The sequence below is a fragment of the Eretmochelys imbricata genome, chromosome 1, assembly GCF_965152235.1.
Source record: "Eretmochelys imbricata isolate rEreImb1 chromosome 1, rEreImb1.hap1, whole genome shotgun sequence".
Classification (NCBI taxonomy): domain Eukaryota; kingdom Metazoa; phylum Chordata; order Testudines; family Cheloniidae; genus Eretmochelys; species Eretmochelys imbricata.
Window position 1 is genome coordinate 361,803,538 of NC_135572.1, and position 20,857 is coordinate 361,824,394.

The following is a 20,857-nucleotide window of genomic DNA, read 5'->3' on the forward strand; positions in this document are numbered from 1 at the left end:
TTACATCGGTGGGAGCTACATTTTAGTGTAGGCGCTTACAGAGTTAGGTCAATGTAAGCTGCCTTATGTTGACCTAACTCTGTACTGTAGATCAGGTCTAAGTTTCAACCCCTTCAGGTGCAGTGTAAGGAAACACAGAATCACAGAAGATTAGGGTTGGAAGAGACCTCAGGAGGTCATCTAGTCCAACCCCCTGCTCAAAGCAGAACCATCCCCAACTAAATCATCCCAGCCAGGGCTTTGTCAAGTTGGGCCTTAAAAACCTCAAAGGATGGAGATTCCACCACCTCCATAGGTAACCCCTTCCAGTGCTTCACCACCCTCCTAGTGAAATAGTTTTTCCTAATATCCAACCTAGACCTCCCGCACTGCAACTTGAGACCATTACTCCTTGTTCTGTCATTTGCCACCACTGAGAACAGCTGAGCTCCATCCTCTTTGGAACCCCCCCTTCAGGTAGTTGAAGGCTGCTATCAAATCCCCCCTCACTCTTCTCTTCTGCAGACTAAATAAGCCCAGTTCCCTCAGCCTCTCCTCATAAGTCATGCGCCCCAGCCCCCGAATCGTTTTCGTTGCCCGCTGGACTATCTCCAATTTCTCCTTACCCTTTCTGCAGTGAAGGGCCCAAAACTGGACGCAATACTCCAGATGTGGCCTCACCAGTGCCAAATAGAGAGGAATAATCACTTCCCTCGATCTGCTGACAATGCTCCTACTATGCAGCCCAATATGCCATTAGCTCTCTTGGCAACAAGGGCACACTGTTGACTCATACCCAGCTTCTCGTCCACTGTAAGCCCCAGGTCCTTTTCTGCAGAACTGCCGCTTAACCAGTGGGTCCCCAGCCTGTAGCAGTGCACGGGATTCTTCTGTCCTAAGTGCAGGACTCTGCACTTGTCCTTGTTGAACCTCAGATTTCTTTCTTTCTTAGTGTCATTTGTAAACTTTCTGAGGGTGCAATCCATCTCATCATCCAGATCATTAATGAAGATGTCAAACAAAACCGGCCCCAGGACAGACCCCTTGGGTACTCTGCTTGATACCGGCTGCCAACTAGACATCAAACTGTTGATCACTACCCGTTGAGCCCAACAATCTAGCTAGCTTTCTATCCATTTTACAGTCCATTCATCCAATCCATACTTTTTTAAACTTGCCGGCAAGAATACTGTGGGAGACCGAATCAAAAGCTTTGCTGAAGTCAATAGATCACGGATATATCTTGATCAACAGATGATAATAAGTGATGATGACAGCACTGCTGAATACTTGAGGTGCTGGGGACTCCATCCTACCCCTTTCGCCAGGCAGCAGGGAACTGGCCTAAGATCATTAACCTGTCCATAGCTTGTGGGCAGGATGCCAGACACCAGTGCTCTTACAGCATTGGCTTCACTGGGCACCTCAGGTTCCCTGATTCACATTGGCGAGGCTTGAGAATGAGCATGGAATAGTGAAGGGGTGGCCAACCTGTGGCTCCAGAGCCACACACGGCTCTTCAGAAGTTAATATGCGGCTCCTTGAATAGGTGCTGACTCCAGAGCTGGAGCTATAGGTGCCAACTTTCCACTGCTCAACCCCAGGCCCTGCCCCCACTCCACCCCTTACCCCAAGGCCCCCGCCCCTTCCTGCCCCCTCCCCGAGCCTGCTGCACACTTGCTCCTCCCCCCTCCATTCCAGAGTCTCCTGTACACTGTGAAACAGCTGATCGCAGTGGGCAGGAGGCACGGGGAGGGAAGGGGAGGTGCTGATCGTCAGGGCTGCCGGCAGGCAGGAGGTACTGGAGGTAGCGGGGGTGGCTGATGGGGGCTGCTGATGTATCACTGTGGTTCTCTGGCAATGTACAATGGTAAATTCTGGCTCCTTCTCAGGCTCAGGCTAGCCATGCCTGGAATAGAGTCTGGATGATAACACTCTCCTAGCTATGAGCACAAGGCAGCATCCAGTCACCACAGCACTGCCAGCAGCTCTGATGACTCAGCTGCTAACTCTGGCTGGGCTGTGTTGCTCCAGTGGGTTTGACCTTTCCTCCTGGATTCTCCAGAGGGAACCACTGGGCTCCTCTGCCCAAGAACTCTCTCAATGGGCATTCAACACATATTGAGACAGCCTGGGCTTCAGCAAGGCCAGCACTCAACATGCAGCTGGTATACAGCTCTGCATCTCCAGTTGCATCTTAGCCAGGCGCTGGGAAGCAAATACAGGTGCTTGGATAGGAATGAGCTTGCTGAGACTCCATCCAGAGAAGACAGGGGACTGGTAAAATGGTGGGATGGTCTCTAGAGATTTCCATTTGGGGATGCTTTTGTGTTCTTATATGGCATTGTGGCCCTACGTGCTCGGCAGGGTAACTAGGACCATCTCGGGTGCCCCAATGACCTGTTTTAGTGATCTCTAGAACAAACACTGCAGGAAGCTGCTCACATGGGTCAACTAGACACCAGAGCCAGTGCAGAACATGGCTGTTGGCCTGCTGGGCAGTGCTAGCCATAAGTAGTGCATTATTCCAGCTCATGAACTGGCTTCCTAGCCACTTCTGGATGTGGTTCAGTGTATAAGGCCTATATGGTTGCTGTCCTGGCAACTTGCAGCTACCACTGCAGCCATGATCAGGCAACATATAATACTGAGTCTTGCCATGAGTGCAGGAGACTGGACTAGATGACCTCTCAAGGTCACTTCCAGTCCTACCATTCTATGATATTGCGCTTACTCACACTGAACCGCCGGGTCATTCTCACTGAGTGACCCTTGACTCTGATAATCTGAGATTTTTGACCTTCTGGGCACAGAGTAAGGTCCATTCCTTTGGAGGGGGAGGGGTCTAACTATTGCACTTTGTACATATGGACATAGGGATAGGTACATTTTACTGAGACCATAAGCCCTCTCTGCACAATCAGCTGCTGCTTTCTTTTATTTAGAACTTTAGGCAAATATTACAAGATCCTGCAAGAGGGGAGAAGCCCCTGATGCAACCTTGGCCCCCCGGAGCCCAACCAGTTCCCAAGGTCACAGTTGCAAGAGCCATATATGTAGCTGCAGATCCTGAGTGATGCAGGGTGTGGAGATATTTTGAGCCATGCAGTGGGAGTGGCAGGTTCTAGAGGCTATGAACTATATCCAGTGCTTAGAATCAACATGGTTCCATTCCCCATGTTCTGGCCACATTCCTCTGCAGCAGCAGTTATTCACATGTCCTACATTATGAAACTAGTTCCCTTGACACAGCCACTGCAGTAGTATTCTTACCTTGCTAAAGGAACTGTCCATGGGGTCAATCAGCAAGGAGTGTTCATGGGGTGGAGACACATCAATGCTGGAACCCAGAGCAGATGCCCATTTACTTGACTCCAACCTGCAGAAGACAGAGAAACATTCATTAACTGCTAGAACACACACTGCAGCAAGCTCCTCACATGGGTCACCTAGAAGCCAGAACCAGTGCAGAACACGGCTGTTGGCCTGCTGGGCAGTGATAGCCACAAACAGTGCATTACTCCAGCTCATGCACTGGCTTCCTAGCCACTTCTGGGTGTGATTCAAGAGTCTGGTGTTTAAGGCCTATATGATTAGGCCTCAACTAGAGTATTGTGTCCAGTTCTGGGCACCACATTTCAGGAAAGATGTGGACAAAATGGAGAAAGTCAAAAGAACAACAACAAAAATGATTAAAGATCTAGAAAACACGACCTATGAGGAAAGATTGAAAAAACTGGATTTGTTTAGTCTGGAGAAGAGAAGACAGAGGGGACATGATAACAGTTTTCAAGTACATAAAAGGTTGTTTCAAGGAGGAGGGAGAAAAATTGTTCTCCTTAACCTCTGGGGATAGGACAAGAAGCAATGGGCTTAAATTGCAGCAAGGGAAAACTTTGAGTCAGGGTGGTTAAGCACTGGAATAAATTGCCTAGAGACGTTACGAAATCTCTGACATTGGAGATTTTTAAAAGCAGGTTAGACAAACACCTGTCAGGGATGATCTAGAGAATACTTAATCCTGCCTTGAGTGCAGGGAACTGGACTAGATGACCCACTGAGAATCCTGTCTAGTATTCTATGATTAACAGGTTTCAGTGCCCTGACCAGTGCTCTGGACACACAATGAGATAATAGGAAACCACAAACAATAGGCCATGATGCCTACAAGGAATCGTTCAGTCAGTAAAGGCATGATTATGGCATCACTTGAGGAGAACTCATTTGTAAAAATCTGGTACCCCCGGGAATCCAAATTACTTACCAGCTCCCTGTGGAAGGACATGACCTTAGTTCCAGCCCTACCCCAACTTCCCATTGTTTGAGTCTTATTTCAAATTAACTTGTGAGCTCATTGGGGCAGGAGCCATGTCTGGTGGAGTGTCTGTGAAGCACCCAGCACAATGGGCCTGATCCTGAGCGAGGAATCTGGGCACTGCCATAATACAGATAAGGCTCAAAAAGCTCTGGTGGCCAGGGCAGACTAATGGAGATTCCCTACCCACAGGTGGAAGAACTGTCCTAGATTTCAGACAGAAACCTTCCTTGCTCAGAAATGACTGGGAATGACCATAAGGCTTCCTTTAAAACTGGGATTTTAAGGAAAAATCATGACCAACTTTCAGCCTTTCCAATGTGGAGCCCGGATTTCGCAGTGATGGACATTCTATAAAAAGCAGAGATGGACAGACAGCTAGAAACTTGGTGATGCACTAAGGTAACACAGCTTGCATGATTAGAAACACTCCACCTCCTGATCTGATCCTGTGCTGCTGAGAAAGCCTCCTCTGCAGCAAGACGCTGGTCTCGTTCCTCATGCAGCTGCTCTTCCAAACGCCTCAGGTCCTGCTTTGTGCTGCTGTGCAGATGTTTGGCCTCTGATAACCTGGTAGAAAATAGAACACTGAAATGCCCAAAATGTCTCTCTGGAGACCTCTGCTTATATTGTATTCACTGCTCTAGTACATGGAGAGTCTCTCCCTTGTCTCCACAAACAGGTGGGTTTTATTTACTTACTGTGGGAATGCTGAGATGAGGAGGTGAATCTTGCATTAAGCCATGAAGGTCAATGCAGAAAAGGAGTTCCATAGCCCTGGGCTCCATCACCCACTCCCACCTTTAGTTCCATTATTCCGAAGGAGCACAGTTATCATAGTAGGTATCAGTCCCAGAGGCAGCCCTGGTACAGCTCATTGAGAGCCTTGAAGATTGAGACCAGGACCATAAATGTAACTCAATATCTACTGATGAGCCAACATAGTGAATGGGGAGCTAAGCTGACCCGCACTGGGCAGCAGCAATTGCTACATGTTGCAGTCAGTGTCTGTGGTTTCATCTAAAGGAATAGAGAGTCACAACAACTGAGTGCACCTCAGAGATTCCAGAAGGTTCTAGGGTGCTACAGCAGGACTCAGACTTTTCCCTGCCCCACTGGGCATCAGCCAAGGTCCTGTGTCAGGATTTACACCCTTCCCTCTGTCCTTACCTCAGCTGTAATTCCTGCAATTCTGGAGTGTAACACTCTCTTTGAAGTTCGTTCTTTTCCTGAGGGGCTCCTGGAGCAGCATCTGTCACGAGTGACCTCTGAAACAGAGTATATGTGCGGCAAGGCATCAAGTGCTGGGCAGGGCAATCAGTAAAGCAATGGGAGAGCCGGATTAAAGTCTCAAACAGAACAGAGTCCAGACCAGCTGCCATGTCATACAGCAAAGAAAGTCTGCAGTGAGAATTGCCCTTCAATTCACCTAGGCTGTCACAAGGAAAACACCACCTTCCCTCCATTACTCCACCCCTTACCATGTCCTTGTTTGGGGATTGCAGCTCCTGCAGCTGCCTCTCCAGGGCCATGCAGCGGTTCAGGACCTCACGGCAGTGCTGGTGGCTCTCACGGAGATTCTGGCTGCTGCTCCGCAGCTGGACAGAGAGGGCATTTTTCTCCTCAAAGATCTGAGAGAGCTGGGAAGAAGACCGAGCAAAGATGCTAAAACAGAATTTCTGAGAGAAGCTGCTCCCCTTGGCATCCACAGAAAAAGAGCTTTATTAGGAAGGTAGGGATTGTCAGACTCAATCAGATCCAAGACTCATGCGGTCCTGGATCCATCCCTGATAGTGGCCAGTACCTGATGCTTCAGAGGAAGGTACAAGAACCTCACAATAGCAGATGAGGAATAATCTGCCCCCAGATTAGGTCTCATCCTGATCTTCAGTAGTTAGAGGTTGGTTTTAGCTTTGAAGCAGGAGGCTTAATATCCCTTCTAAAATTTGTGTTAGCAATAACTCTTATAACGTATCAACATAAATGTCCAAATCCCTCTTTGAATCCTGTTAACTTCTTCGGCTCAGTGACTTCCATATTAGTTTATATGGGAATGAGATGGCTTCTGTTAGATGGGGTGGGATCTGAGTTACTACAAAAAATTCTCTCCTGGGTATCTGGCTGGTGAATCTTACCCATATGCTCAGGGTTTAGCTGATCGCCATATTTGGGTTCGGGAAGGAATTTTCCTCCAGGGCAGATTGGAAGAGGCCCTGGAGGTTTTTCGCCTTCCTCTGTAGCATGGGGCACAGGTCACTTGCTGGAGGATTCTCTGCTCCTTGAAGTCTTTAAATCACGATTTGAGGACTTCAATAGCTCAGACATAGGTGAGAGGTTTTTCGCAGGAGTGGGTGGGTGAGATTCTGTGGCCTGCGTTGTGCAGGAGGTTGGACTAGATGATCATAATGGTCCCTTCTGATCTTAGTATCTATGAACCCGTAAGGCTGCAGAAGGCAGGCAGGGGGCACTAAAGATCAATGACCTAAGTTGATAGAAACTGACTGACTTGTGGCCCATTTTCTACCTCCCTGCTCTTGGCTCTCAACGAAGCATTTGAGAGTAAGGACCAGCAGCAGAAGGGAACTGGCGTGGGGAAGGTCTTTCTGCTGGAGAGAGGATGGGTCACACTGGGTAGTGAGAGAGGGAAGATTGCAGAGATTTAAAAAAACAAAACAAACTCAGCAATGAGGCAAGTGATAAGGGGCCACAGTCAAGATAAAAGCCATGCAATTTATTTCACTGAAACTAGACTTCATGTAATCAGGATGGCTATTTTATAAAGATGCCCCCCAGAGAGCAGGCTTAGCCCTTAAAGAATGATGATGACTGCTGCTTTATTGGGACTACACTGGTGCAGATCGTACTGAATGCTGAGGGGTTTAGGTGGTGTAAAGTAGGCAGAATACGAAATGCCCAGCTCCAGGCTTAATCCTGAGTTTGCCAAGTAAAGTTTCTGGAAAAATTCAGTGAGCAGAATTTTATACGTGTCTGAGATTTGAATGTGTCCAGGATCCCTGGATCATTCAGTGCCCAGGGTGGATGGTGAATAAGGCACTGTTGTGTAGTAAATGAGGCTGTTGTCTGTTGGATAATTTGCTGCAGAAGCTGAAACGTATGTAGTGACTAACATAGGGGACTGCACCAAAATGCACAGGAACAAGGGACCACAATTAAAGCATGCACAGGCCACCATAATTCTACCATTTTCTAACTTTTGAGTGCTTGACTTTGCAGTTCTGATAATTTTCTTTTGTACATCGTTGCTTGTTTCTTTACGCAAAGAGAGATGACCCAAAACGTATGGAATGCAAGCAGAGGAGAAGCTGTCCGGGATCTGTTTCTTACCAGTTGGCAGGAACTGTGTCACAATGTGAATGTGAAAAGGACGCTTGGTGCCAGGGCCACAGACTGTCATCGGGACTGAATTAAAGCAATTTGGAGCCTTACGCACACCAAGATATAGCGCCCTCCAGAGGTCTAGTCCCACAATATAGCCCTGTACCCCACCTGGAGTGGCAGGGGGCCCTCATCCCATCCCAGAGAGCTCAGGGGCAGCCGCATCAGGAAATTTTTCCCATCCAGGAATGGCAGCTGGGATCCTTCACCCTCTGGGAGTAGCAAGGGCCCCCTTCTCTCTCCCAGGAAGGCAGGAATAGCAGCAAGTGCCCATCCCCACTGTCCTTCAATACCTATCCCACTGCCAGACTGTCTCTGCTTGGGTGAGGGTTGTGGTGGTCGGGGACTCCCTCCTCAGGGGGACTGAGTCATCTATCTACAGCCCCGACCGGGAAAACCAAGAAGTCTGCTGCTTGCCAGGAGCTAGGATCACAATGTGATGGAGAGACTGCCGAGACTCATCAAGCCCTCGGATCGCTACCCCTTCCTGCTCCTCTACGTGGGCACCAATGATACTGCCAAGAATGACCTTGAGTGGATCACTGCAGACTACGTGGCTCTGGGAAGAAGAATAAAGGAGTCTGAGGCGCAAGCGGTGTTCTCGTCCATCCTCTTCGTGGAAGGAAAAGGCCTGGGTAGAGACCGTCGAATAGTGGAAGTTAACGAATGCTGGCGATCAGCGGGTTATCTCAAGTGCCTATACACAAATGCAAGAAGCCAGGGAAACAAGCAGGGAGAACTGGAAGTCCTGGCACAGTCAAGAAATTATGATGTGATTGGAATAACAGAGACTTGGTGGGATAACTCACATGACTGGAGTACTGTCATGGATGGATATAAACTGTTCAGGAAGGACAGGCAGGGCAGAAAAGGTGGGGGAGTTGCACTGTATGTAAGGAAGCAGTATGACTGCTCAGAGCTCTGGTATGAAACTGCAGAAAAACCTGAGTGTCTCTGGATTAAGTTTAGAAGCGTGAGCAACAAGGGTGATGTCGTGGTGGGAGTCTGCTATAGACCACCAGACCAGGGGAAGGAGGTGGACGAGGCTTTCTTCCGGCAACTAACGGAAGTTACTAGATCGCAGGCCCTGGTTTTTATGGGAGACTTCAATCATCCTGATATCTGCTGGGAGAGCAATACAGCAGTGCACAGACAAACTAAGAAGTTTTTGAAAAGTGTAGGGGACAATTTCCTGGTGCAAGTGCTGGAGGAACCAAGTAGGGGCAGAGCTCTTCTTGACCTGCTGCTCACAAACCGGGAAGAATTAGTAGGGGAAGCAAAAGTGGAGGGGAACCTGGGAGGCAGTGACCATGAGGTGGTCGAGTTCAGGATCCTGACAGAAGGAAGAAAGGAGAGCAGCAGAATACGGACTCTGGACTTCAGAAAAGCAGGCACTGACTCCCTCAGGGAACTGATGGGCAGGAACCCCTGGGAGAATAACATGAGGGGGAATGGAGTCCAGGAGAGCTGGCTGTATTTTAAAGAATCCTTATTGAGGTTACAGGAACAAACATTCCTGATGTGTAGAAAGAATAGTAAATATGGCAGGCAACCAGCTTGGCTTAACAGTGAAATCCTTGCTGATCTTAAACACAAAAAAGAAGCTTACAAGAAGTGGAAGATTGGACAAATGACCAGGGAGGAGTATAAAAGTACTGCTCAGGCATGCAGGAGTGAAATCAGGAAGGCCAAATCACACCTGGAGTTGCAGCTACCAGGAGATGTTAAGAGTAACAAGAAGGGTTTCTTCAGGTATGTTAGTAACAAGAAGAAAGCCAAGGAAAGTGTGGGCCCCTTACTGAATGAGGGAGGCAACCTAGTGAGACTAGATGTGACTAATGCTATTTTTGCCTCTGTCTTCAAGAACAAGCGTCCTCCCACGTCAGCGAGGCAGCTCAGGCTGCACAGCACCAGCATGGGGAAGAGGTGACCAGCCCTCTGTGGAGAAAGAAGTGGTTCAAGTCTATTTAGAAAAGCTGGACGAGTACAAGTCCATGGGGCCAGATGCGCTGCATCCGAGAGCGCTAAAGGAGTTGGCGGATGTGATTGCAGAGCCATTGGCCATTATCTTTGAAAACTCATGGCGATCGGGGGAGGTCCCGGATGCCGGAAAAAGGCTAATGTAGTGCCCATCTTTAAAAAAGGGGAGGAGGAGGATCCGGGGAACTACAGGCCAGTCAGCCTCACCTCGGTCCCTGGAAAAATCATGGAGCAGGTCCTCAAGGAATCAATTCTGAAGCACTTGGAGGAGAGGAAAGTGATCAGGAACAGTCAGCATGGATTCACCAAGAGCAAGTCATGCCTGACTAATCTATTTGCCTTCTATGATGAGATAACTGGCTCTGTGGATGAGGGGAAAGCAGTGGACATGTTATTCCTTGACTTTAGCAAAGCTTTTGACACTGTCTGCCACAGTATTCTTGCCAGCAAGTTAAAGAAGTATGGGCTGGATGAATGGACTATAAGGTGGATAGAAAGCTGGCTAGATAGTCGGGCTCAACGGGTAGTGATCAGTGGCTCCATGTCTAGTTGGCAGCCAGCATCAAGCGGAGTGCCCCAAGTGTTGGTCCTGGGGCCGGTTTTGTTCCGTATCTTCCTTAATGATCTGGAGGATGGCTTGGACTGCACCCTCAGCAAGTTTGCAGATGACACTAAACTGGGAGGAGTGGTAGATACGCTGGAAGGTAGGGATAGGATACAGAGGGTCCTAGACAAATTAGAGGATTGGGCCAAAAGAAATCTGGTGAGGTTCAACAAGGACAAGTGCAGAGTCCTGCACTTAGGACGGAAGAATCCCATGCACCGCTACAGAGTAGGGACCAAACGGCTAAGCAGCAGTTCTGCAGAAAAGGACCTAGGGGTTAGAGTGAACGAGAAGATGGATATGAGTCAACAGGAGGGTTGATATGAGTCACTAGGAGGGTGGTGAAGCATTGGAATGCGTTACCTAGGGAGGTGATGGAATCTCCTTCCTTTGAGGTTTTTAAGGTCAGGCTTGACAAGCCATGGCTGGGATGATTTAGTTGGGGATTGGTCCTGCTTTGAGCAGGGGGTTGGACTAGATGACCTCCTGAGGTCCCTTCCAACCCTGATATTCTATGATCCCATGTGGGCTGGGTCTGCTATACTCTTCTCCTTCTGCCATATAAAACCCTTGTCTGGGATGGGTTGTCTGTGCCTTTAAAGCAGTGGGTCAGAGTTAACACTCCATTGAGATGCATGGGACAGTTCCTCCCTTTTGGAGCTATTATCTCAGGCTGTCTGCAAACTCAGTCAGTGTATTGGTTACACTCAGGCCACAGTTTCTAGCTTTTCTTCACAACCATAAGGGCAAGGAACTTCTCTTTTTAAAAAAAAAAAAAAAAAAAAAAAAAGTAACTCCTATACTGATGTAATCATACGACTCCAGGAGTTGGGGCCCTAGACACAGCCCCATAGTGCTTATGCCTTAATACAGCCCTGGCTAATGGAGAAGTAAGAGATTGATTTGGCTCCATCCAGTCCATCTCCCAGAAGCTAGTGCAGGACTGTTCCCTAGCTATAGTTATTAGTATTTTGCCCAGTTTAAAGTGTCCCCAGTGTTGGGGCTCCCCGCCACAGAAGACAGTTCATGAACTGGGTTCATCTCCCTAATGGGGAGTGACAGGGCCTGGCCCTTCCTCTGGGACCATTCCCAGGCAGATCCACCCCTGTGCCAGGGAGAAACGGGGCCCCAGCTCTTCCCCTGGGGATGATTCTCTGGCTGGACCCATGGCCCTGTCAAGGTGTGATGGGGCCCCCAGTTCTTCTCTAGGGAAGCTGTTCTGCAGCCCAACAGCTTTTCCTGATATCCACCCCGAGTCTCATTACTTCTCTGGTGGAGGTCTGTAGGCTCTGGGACAGAAGTTTGTTCTCCCCAAACCCTACATTCCCAGCACAAGCGCCTTAAGCAGGGAGAGGTCTGCTCCTTCCTCCAAGTCCTAGAGGAGGTCTGTTCTCTTCCTTGTCCCAAGTTCCATGAGCAGGCAGAGGAAACTTGCTGTACCTTACTGTTTAACTGTTGAATTCTCAGCTCCTTTTGGTGCAGTTCTTTCAGGCTGTCACCCAGTTGGACCCGGAGGTGATCTGTTTCGGATTCTAGGCTGGACGGGTCCCCTCCCAAAGTTTCACTGGAGCTGAGGGTCTCTGGAGAAGTCTGCCAAGAAAAGAGTGATGAAAGTACCTATTGCTGAGATCTCTTTGTTGAATCCCGTTCCCTTTTTAACCACACACCTGTCTGGTGTACAAGTCACAAAACCTTCCATTGATCCTATATCTGGAACATTGCTTGCCAGTGCTAAAGGGGTGAGAGTAAATGGCCACAGCACAAAGGGCAGCTGAAGAGCAGAACAATTAGTGAAAGTTCAGTTGGCTTACACATGGGACTCTTGACCTTCCCGGTTTGCCCAACAGCCTCCTTAGAGATCTGCAGCAGCAATGGCTCAAAAGACACCAGTATATGGATGGGAATGTGCAAGAGCATCAGCAAAGCCATCCTTGCCCCTATGGCTCTTCAGTTTAGAGAACAAAGAAACTGGCACTCTGCCTCCCTTTCCTTCACATGATCCATGCAAGAACTCCACACCTGTACACTGTATTGTTCCCACTTGGATCTATAGATTGTAAGGTCTTGGAGACAGTGGCTTTGTCGACCGCACTAAATACTCAACTTCATCTTAAAGTATGAAATCAGCAGCAGAGAATATCCTTATTAGGCAGCTTGCTATCCTAAGAGAGCTTCTTAAAGCACTATCCCCAAACATAGCTCTTCCCATCCCATTTTTTTTGTTGATACCTTGAGTGGTTGCTTGAGATCAGCATTGCTAAGTATTTACAGTGCTACTGAACAGGGACCCATGAATCAGGAATTCCTGAGATCTCATCCCAGTCTGGCATGGACATCATCTGTAGCCTTAGTCAAGCCACACCTTCTGCCCCAGTGTCTCCATCTGCTAAATGTGGATAATTCTCACTAGTCCACGTCACAGGGATATTGAGAGGACTGATAATTGTACACCACTTTGCACGTGAACAACAACAAATAAGTGGTAGGGATTATTATATAAGTAACAAACAACCCTCAGAGCCTCTGGATCTGGAACCTTTTATATGGCTGCTGCTGGGACACTGAGGGTCCCAAACCTCTAACACACCAGCATGCTTGTGCCAAAGAGAATTCTCTATAGTCAGAGTCATAGAAATTATCTATCTGAGGTACACCTAGAGCACCCATCATTGGTCCAGTGCGAGATTCAAGTAAGGAACTGACGTGGTGATGGGCCTAACCCATAACAGGGATCTAAGGGATGATCTGTCAAGTTTCTGAGAACCTGTAAGAGGGAACCAGAACCCAGTTTCTGGGGATGTTAGCACAGCAATACCTGTTCTGACAGGTTCATGTCTGCATTCTCTCCGCATTATAGGAGGAGAGATTTCTGGTGCTGGAACAGACCTGTGCTTTTTCCCTTTGGCCTTGAGGGCAAAGGAAAGTGTGCCCTTGTGGTCTGGTGCACACATTCCTGTCTAAAAGCTGGATCCACACTGGATCTGTGTCACAATCCACATTTTGTTTGGAAACCATGGAATCACTTGTGGGGCTGTGATGCTTCCCAGGGCTGTGAGGCACCTCAATACCACTTGTCCTTAGCAGGAGAAAGCCTTGTCTGTGCTTGGCAGGGGTCAGCTCCCTAGAGAGAAAGAAGACTGTATAGTTTGAATGGCTTCCACTTCAGCAGAAGTGGGATGAATCTCCTTGGGGACAGGCTGGTTAGAATAGTCAGAAAAGGGTTGAACTAACAGCAAACAGAGAGGGTTAAAAGAGGGACGATACGAGCACTCAGCACGAAAATGAGATGTTGAGAACAAAATTAACCAAGGAACCAAAGGATATGAAGAGAAGAGAAATTCTTGAATTGACAATACACCAATGCTAGGAGCATGGGTAATAAAAAGGAGGAAATGGAATTACCCATTTATGAACATAAATTCAATCTAGCTGGCATTACTGAAACCTGGTGGAATGATTTGCATGACTGCAATGTTAAAATCAATGTTTCTAATCTATTTAGGAAGGATCAAGTGAGCAAATGGGTGGGGGAGTGGCACTCTGTGTCAAAAATAGCATTACCTGTTTCTGAGTCTTGGATAGCTCATACAAAAATGATCCTGAATGCTTATGGATCAATGTCCTAACATATAAAGCTCAAGATAGGGGACTAGTTGGTGTCTGCTACAGATCACAACACACACTAGGGAACAGGATGACCACCTCTTTACGCACCTTTCTATAATGTGTAGGAAAAAAAAGCTGTGGGGGAAACTTCAATTTGAGTGACACATGCTGGAGGTCTTATGCTGCGAGTACTAAAACATCCTTGAGATTTCTAACAATTATAGATTACAATTTCCTAACTCAAAAAGTGTTGCATCCAACATGGGGAAATTCTATATTAGACCGTGTTCTAACAGATAAAGAGGAACTGATCACAGACCTAAAAGTTGATGGTATATCTGGTACAAGTGACCATGATTGATCACATTTGTAATGTGCAAACAGAATAAAATTCAGACAAATTTTTTATATATATACATACACACAAACACACACACACACGGTGCTTTAAAAGGGCCAGTTTCACAAAGCTGAAAACAATTATTAGCCATATCAACTGGGAGGAAGAGGTCAATCATAAAAATGTGACTAATAATTGGGAATAATTCAAGAACACCTTACTAGACACACAAAAAAACACAATCCCATAATTGAGGAAGGAGGCCATACTGTTAAAAATCTCCACCTGGTTTAAAAGGGAAGTGATGGCAGCTGTAAAAATATAAAACAACAACAACAACAAATGGAAGAATAGGGAAGTTAATCTTAATGATCTTAATCTCATTTATCTTCATAAATGATCTGCAGGATGGTGTGGATTGCACTCTCAGCAAATTTGCGGATGATACTAAACTGGGAGGAGTGGTAGATACGCTGGAGGGCAGGGATAGGATACAGAGGGACCTAGACAAATTGGAGGATTGGGCCAAAAGAAATCTGATGAAGTTCAGTAAGGATAAGTGCAGAGTCCTGCACTTAGGACGGAAGAACCCAATGCACAGCCACAGACTAGGGACCGAATGGCTAGGCAGCAGTTCTGCGGAAAAGGACCAAGGGGTGACAGTGGACGAGAAGCTGGATATGAGTCAGCAGTGTGCCCTTGTTGCCAAGAAGGCCAATAGCATTTTGGGATGTATAAGTAGGGGCATAGCGAGCAGATCGAGGGACATGATCGTCCCCCTCTATTCAACATTGGTGAGGCCTCATCTGGAGTACTGTGTCCAGTTTTGGGCCCCACACTACAGGAAGGATGTGGATAAATTGGAAAGAGTCCAGCGAAGGGCAACAAAAATGATTAGGGGTATGGAACACATGACTTATGAGGAGAGGCTGAGGGAACTGGGATTGTTTAGTCTGCAGAAGAGAAGAATGAGAGGGGATTTGATAGCTGCTTTCAACTACCTGAGAGGTGGTTCCAGAGAGGATGGTTCTAGACTATTCTCAGTGGTGGAAGAGGACAGGACAAGGAGTAATGGTCTCAAGTTGCAGTGGGGGAGGTTTAGGTTGGATATTAGGAAAAACTTTTTCACTAGGAGGGTGGTGAAACACTGGAATGCATTGCCTAGGGAGGTGGTGGAATCTCCTTCCTTAGAAGTTTTTAAGGTCAGGCTTGACAAAGCCGTGGCTGGGATGATTTAATTGGGGATTGGTCCTGCTTTTGAGCAGGGGGTTGGACTGGATGACCTCCTGAGGTCCCTTCCAACCCTGATATTCTATGATTCTATGAATATACAGCAGAAATTAAGGATTGTAGAAAACTGATTAGGGAAGCCCAAGGATACAAGGAGAACTCTATGGTCAGCTAAGTTAAGAATAGTAAGAAGAAGTTTTTAAAATTTATTACGACCAAAAAGAATCCTGACAATGCTATTGGTCCATTACTAGATGGAAACTGCAGAATTATCAATAATAATCCAAAAAAGATAGAAGTGTTCAAAAAACATTTTTGTTCTGTATTTTGGGGAAAAATCAGATATATAGTCTTATCATAGGGTGATAATACTCTTTCCATTCTATTAGTATACCTGGAGGATGTTAAACAAAAGCTGCTAAAGTTAGACACTTAAATCAGCAGGTCCAAATAACTTGCATCCAATAGTTTTAAAAGAGCTGTCTGAAAAGCTTGCTGTAAAAGACAGTTACCTTTTCTGTAACTGGTGTTCTTCGAGATGTGTTGCTCATGTCTATTCCACAATAGGTGTGCGTGCTTGCCACGTGCACCGGTGCTGGAAGTTTTTCCCCTAACAGTACCCGTAGGGGGGAATGCCCCCCCCGGAGCAGTATAAGGGGGGCTGTGCTCCCATCACCCTCAGTTCTTTCTTGCCAGACAACTCCGACAGAGGGGAAGGAGGGCGGGATGTGGAATGGACACGAGCAACACATCTCGAAGAACACCAGTTATGGAAAAGGTAACTGTCTTTTCCTCTTCGAGCGATTGCTCATGTGCATTCCACAATAGGTGATTCCACACTATATCTGTTGGAGATGGGTAGGAGTTCACAGACTCTCAGGATGGAGCACGGCCCTGCCGAACTCGGCGTCCTCCCTGGTTTGGGAGACTATCGCATAATGCGAGGTGAACATGTGAACCGAAGACCGGATAGCAGCGCTGCAAATGTCCTGAATGGGAACATGGGCTAGAAAGGCAGCCGAAGAGGCTTGCGCCCTAGTCGAGTGTGCCCTCACAATCAGCGGCGAGGGGACTCCTGCTAGATCGTAACAGTTACGAATACACAAGGTGATCCAGTTGGAGAGCCGCTGAGTAGAGATAGGCAGACCTCTCATGCGTTTGGCCGAGGTGATGAACAGCTGTGAGGACTTCCTGAATGGCTTAGTCCGCTCCAGGTAAAAGGCCAGAGCCTGTCTCACATCCAGCATGTGGAGACGGCATTCCTCACTGGACTCATGGGGCTTGGGACAGAGCAACAGCAAGAAGATATCCTGACTCATGAGGTAGGTGGAGACCACCTTGGGGAGGAACGAAGGATGTGGTCAGAGCTGGACCTTATCCTTATGGAACACTGTGTACGGGGGCTTGGGGGTCAGGGCCCTGAGCTCCGAGACCCATCTGGCTGATGTGATCACCATCAGGAAGGCTACCTTCCATGAGAGGTGCGACCAGGAGCATGTAGCTAGCGGCTCAAACAGGGGACCCGTCGGCCGGGCCAGCACCAAGTTCAGGTCCCACTGCGGGACTAACATACGGGAACAGACGATCCAATCCCTTAAAGAATCGGCCAGTCATGGCATAGGAGAAAACCATGTGCCCCTGCACTGGCAGGTGGAAGGCAGATATGGCCTCCAAGTGCACCTTGACGGACGAGGGCGCTTGGCCCTGGGCTCTAAGGTGAAGAAGGTAGTCTAAAATGAGCTGAATTGGGGAAGCCACGGGCAACATGCCCCAATCAGCCGCCCACCATGAAAAGCGAGACCACTTTGCCAGGTAGGCCCGAAGCGTGGAGGGCTGTCTGCTTTCCAGGAGGATGAACCCCTTCCGAGCAAGTCCTTTCCTCCCGGCGTAACCACTGAGCAGCCATGCCATGAGGGGGAGTGCCACTAGGCTGGGGTGGAGGAGGCGGCCCTGATCCTGGGAGAGCATGTCCGGGCGGGATGGAAACAGCCACTGCCGGGCGACTGCCAGGTTTGTGAGAGTCCCGTAACAATGTTGCCTGGGCTATGCCGGGGCGATCAGGAGGACCCAGGTCCTCTCCATTTATATCTTCTCCAAGACCTTGCCGATCAGTGGGATCGGGGGAAGGCACAGAGAAGCCGGCCCGACCAGGATAGGAGGACAGCATCGGAGATGGTGCCCACACCCAACCCCCACCCCGGAACCGAAGCGGGGACACTGGTGGTTCTGCCATGTTGCGAACAGGTCCACCTGAGGAGTGCCCCATGTTTAGAAAATCCTGTGCACCACCTCTGGGTGTAGTGACCACTCGTGCTGAGAGGAGAAGTCTCGGCTCAGGCGATCTGCCCGGGAATCCCGGGTGCCTGGTAAATGGTAGGCCTCCAGGCAAATATCGTGGGCTATGCAGAAGTCCCACAGCCTCCGGGCTTCCTGGCAGAAGGCTGAGGAGTGGGCCCCGCCTTGTTTGTTGATGTAAAACATCGAGGCTGTGTTGTCTGTGAGAACCCTGACCATTCTGCCCTCCAGGTGCAAGCGGTAGGCTACGCATGCCAGATGGACCGCCCTGAGTGCCTTGATGTTTATATGCAGGGCAAGGTCCAGCACGGACCACAGACCTTGGATCTGAACGTTCCCCACATGGGCTCCCCACCCCAGCTCCAACGTGTCGGACACCAGCTCCACCGATGGGGGCCTGCCCCTGAACGGGACCCCGTGGAGCATGTTCCCCAGGAAGGACCTCCATTGCAGGAAGGCAATCACCGGTTCGGGGACAGTGAGGACCATGTCCATCCTGTCTCTGGACTAGGAGAACACTGAGGCCAATCAGAGCTGGAGGGGCCTCATCCTGAGCCTGGCACGGCGAACCACATATGTGCACGCTGACATGTGACCCAGGAGCTAGAGGCATGCTCTGGCTGTGGTCACAGGGAACCTTGTGACTGTGTCGATGAGCCCTCTTAGGGTCTCGAACCTGTCCGGTGGAAGGGAGGCCCTGGCCGATGTCAAGTCCAGGACTGCCCCAATAAACTCTATGCACTGCACCGGAACTAACGTGGACTTGGTGTCATTTACCAACAGGCCCAGGGTGGCACACGTGGACAGGAGGAGCGCCACGTGATCCAGCACCCACGACCTGGAGCTGCCCTTGACCAGACAGTCATCGAAATAGGGGAAGATCTGAATCCGCAGACGTCTGAGGTAGGCTGCTATCACAGACATGCACTTTGTGAACACCCTGGGAGCAGTGGACAGGCCAAACGGGAAGACCGTAAATTGGTAGTGCTCCTGTCCAACCGTGAAATGGAGGAAACGTCTGTGCCCCTCGAATATATGAATGTGGAAGTACTCATCCTGCAGATCGAGGGCGGCGTACCAGTCCAGAGGACCCAGGGAGGGGATGATGGAGGCCAGAGAGACCATGCAAAACTTGAGCTTTACCATGTACTGGTTCAGGCCTCACAGGTCCAGGATGGGCCTGAGCCCACCTTTGGCTGTCGGGATAAGGAAATAGCGGGAGTAGTACCCCTTGCGACTGAACTGTGCTGGCACCACTTCCACCGCTCCTAGGCCAAGGAGCCGCCCCACCTCCTGCTTGAGCAGGGCCTCGTGAAAGGGGTTCCCCAGGAGGGACTGGGACTGAGGGTGGTTAGGTGGGGTAGAGCCCCACTGGAGGGTATAGCCCCAGGAGACGATGTTGAGGACTCAACGGTCTGAAGTCAGCCGCGACCACTCCAGAAGAAAAGCACACAACCGTTTGGAGAAGGGAAGCTTTATTGCGGGTGGATTGCTGGTATGAACTGGGAAGTTGCCCCCAGGCATCCCGTCAAAACTGATGTTTTCCCGCCTGCTTGCCCTTGGAAGGCCCAGGCTGGGGGGCAGACTGGGACTGCGTCTGCGGGCGCTTTTTATAGTCCTGAGACTTTTTATGAGGGGGCTTATATTTAGAGTGGGTGGCCTGGGTGGGAGCCTGCTGAGGCCTAAACTTGGTCCTGGCCGGAGCCGGGACATAGAGGCCAAGTGTCTTAAGCATTGTGCAAGAACCTTTCAGGCTGTGCAAACAGGGCCTTGCCATCGAACGGAAAGTCCTGCAAGGAGTTCTGCGCCTTCCTGGACAGCAGGAGCCACAACGCCCTCCTCACGGACACCACGGAGGCCATAGACCTTGCAGCTGTATCCGCGGCATCTGACGCTGCCTGCAGGGTTGCCCTGGCAGCCGCTGTACCCTCCTCCAGCAGAGCTTTGAACTCTTTCTTGTCACGCTCCTGGAGGGAGTCCTTGAATTTGGGTAGAGAGCCCCACAAACTGAACTCATACCGTCCCAGGAGAGCCTGATGGTTCGCCACCCTTAACAGGAAACTTGAGGATGAATAAACCTTTCTCCCAAATAAGTCCAGCCTCCTTGAGTCTTTATTTTTCGAAGTAGGGGCTGGTTGGCCCTGTCTCTCTCTGTGGTTGACCAACTCGACCACCAGGGAGTTGGGAAAAGGGTGGGTGTACAGGTATTCATGACCCTTGGCGGGCACAAAGTACTTCCGTTCTGCCTTCTTAGAGATGGGTGGCAAGGAAGCCGGGGTTTGCCACAACATGTTTGAAATTTTTTCCACCCCTTCATGGAGTGGGAGGGCCACCATGCCCGGTGCCAAGGCCAAGCGGAAGTTGAAGAGGAAGTCTGAGGGTTCCTCCACCTCCTTGGCCTGAAGGTTGAGGCTTGATGCCACCCCTTTCAATAGTTTCTGGTAGGTTTTAGAGTCCTCCTGCGGAACAGAGGGAGGAGGCGCTGTAATCACCTCATCAGGGAGGATGAGGATGCGGGTGTGGTACTCTGTGTACCCACTGGTACCAGAGATCCCACCACTTGGTCGCCCTCTGGGCACGGAACCGAAGATGCACGCCACACTGACTCCTTTCTGGGAGGCTGGAAAAGAGAGGCTGATGGTCTTTCCAAGGCTCTGGCCATCGAGCGAGCCCCCACTGGGGGCTGTGTCAGGGGCCACGGGGCCCATTGGTACACGGTGCCGGCCAAGGAGCCAGGTGCCACTGCACCTGCTGTGGCACCAGCAGAGCGGGCTGTTCAGCCTGACTAGGCTGTTCCATCGACTGACGACTCCGAAGGGAAGCCCGGCTGGCGTACGACCTGCCGCTGTCCCTGGACCGGGAGAAGTGGTGGGGTCAGGAACGGTGCTGACCATGAGACCATGATCCCCACGTGGAACAGTGGTATCGCCGGTAGCAGCTGCTCCACGATCGGCTCCAGCAGTCGGATCTGCGACGGCAAGGTGCCGGCGATCGATGCCCGGGACTGCGGGAGCAGTGCCGCAGTGGGGTCCTGGAGCGAGACGACGAACGGGAACTGCGTTGATGCCTGTATCACAACGGGCTACGGTAGCCTCTTGGAGACGAGGACCTC

The 20,857-nt window shown here is 49.7% G+C and overlaps 1 protein-coding gene across 2 annotated transcripts in view; it reads right to left on the reverse strand.

Annotated features, from left to right (window-relative positions):
* The window catches only part of GOLGB1 (golgin B1), a 104,985-nt gene that overhangs the window by 3,407 nt on the left and 80,721 nt on the right, over positions 1 to 20,857 (reverse strand). Inside the window, exons 18-22 of one of the 2 annotated variants that reach the window (XM_077838146.1) lie at positions 11,715 to 11,864; positions 5,776 to 5,934; positions 5,465 to 5,562; positions 4,730 to 4,864; positions 3,253 to 3,358 (exon numbers count right to left, since the gene is read on the reverse strand). In XM_077838146.1, coding sequence (XP_077694272.1) covers positions 3,253 to 3,358; positions 4,730 to 4,864; positions 5,465 to 5,562; positions 5,776 to 5,934; positions 11,715 to 11,864 — 648 coding nt within the window. Of the gene's footprint in view, positions 1 to 3,252; positions 3,359 to 4,729; positions 4,865 to 5,464; positions 5,935 to 11,714; positions 11,865 to 20,857 lie in introns of both variants that reach the window. The other variant, XM_077838139.1, reaches the window with a different exon arrangement.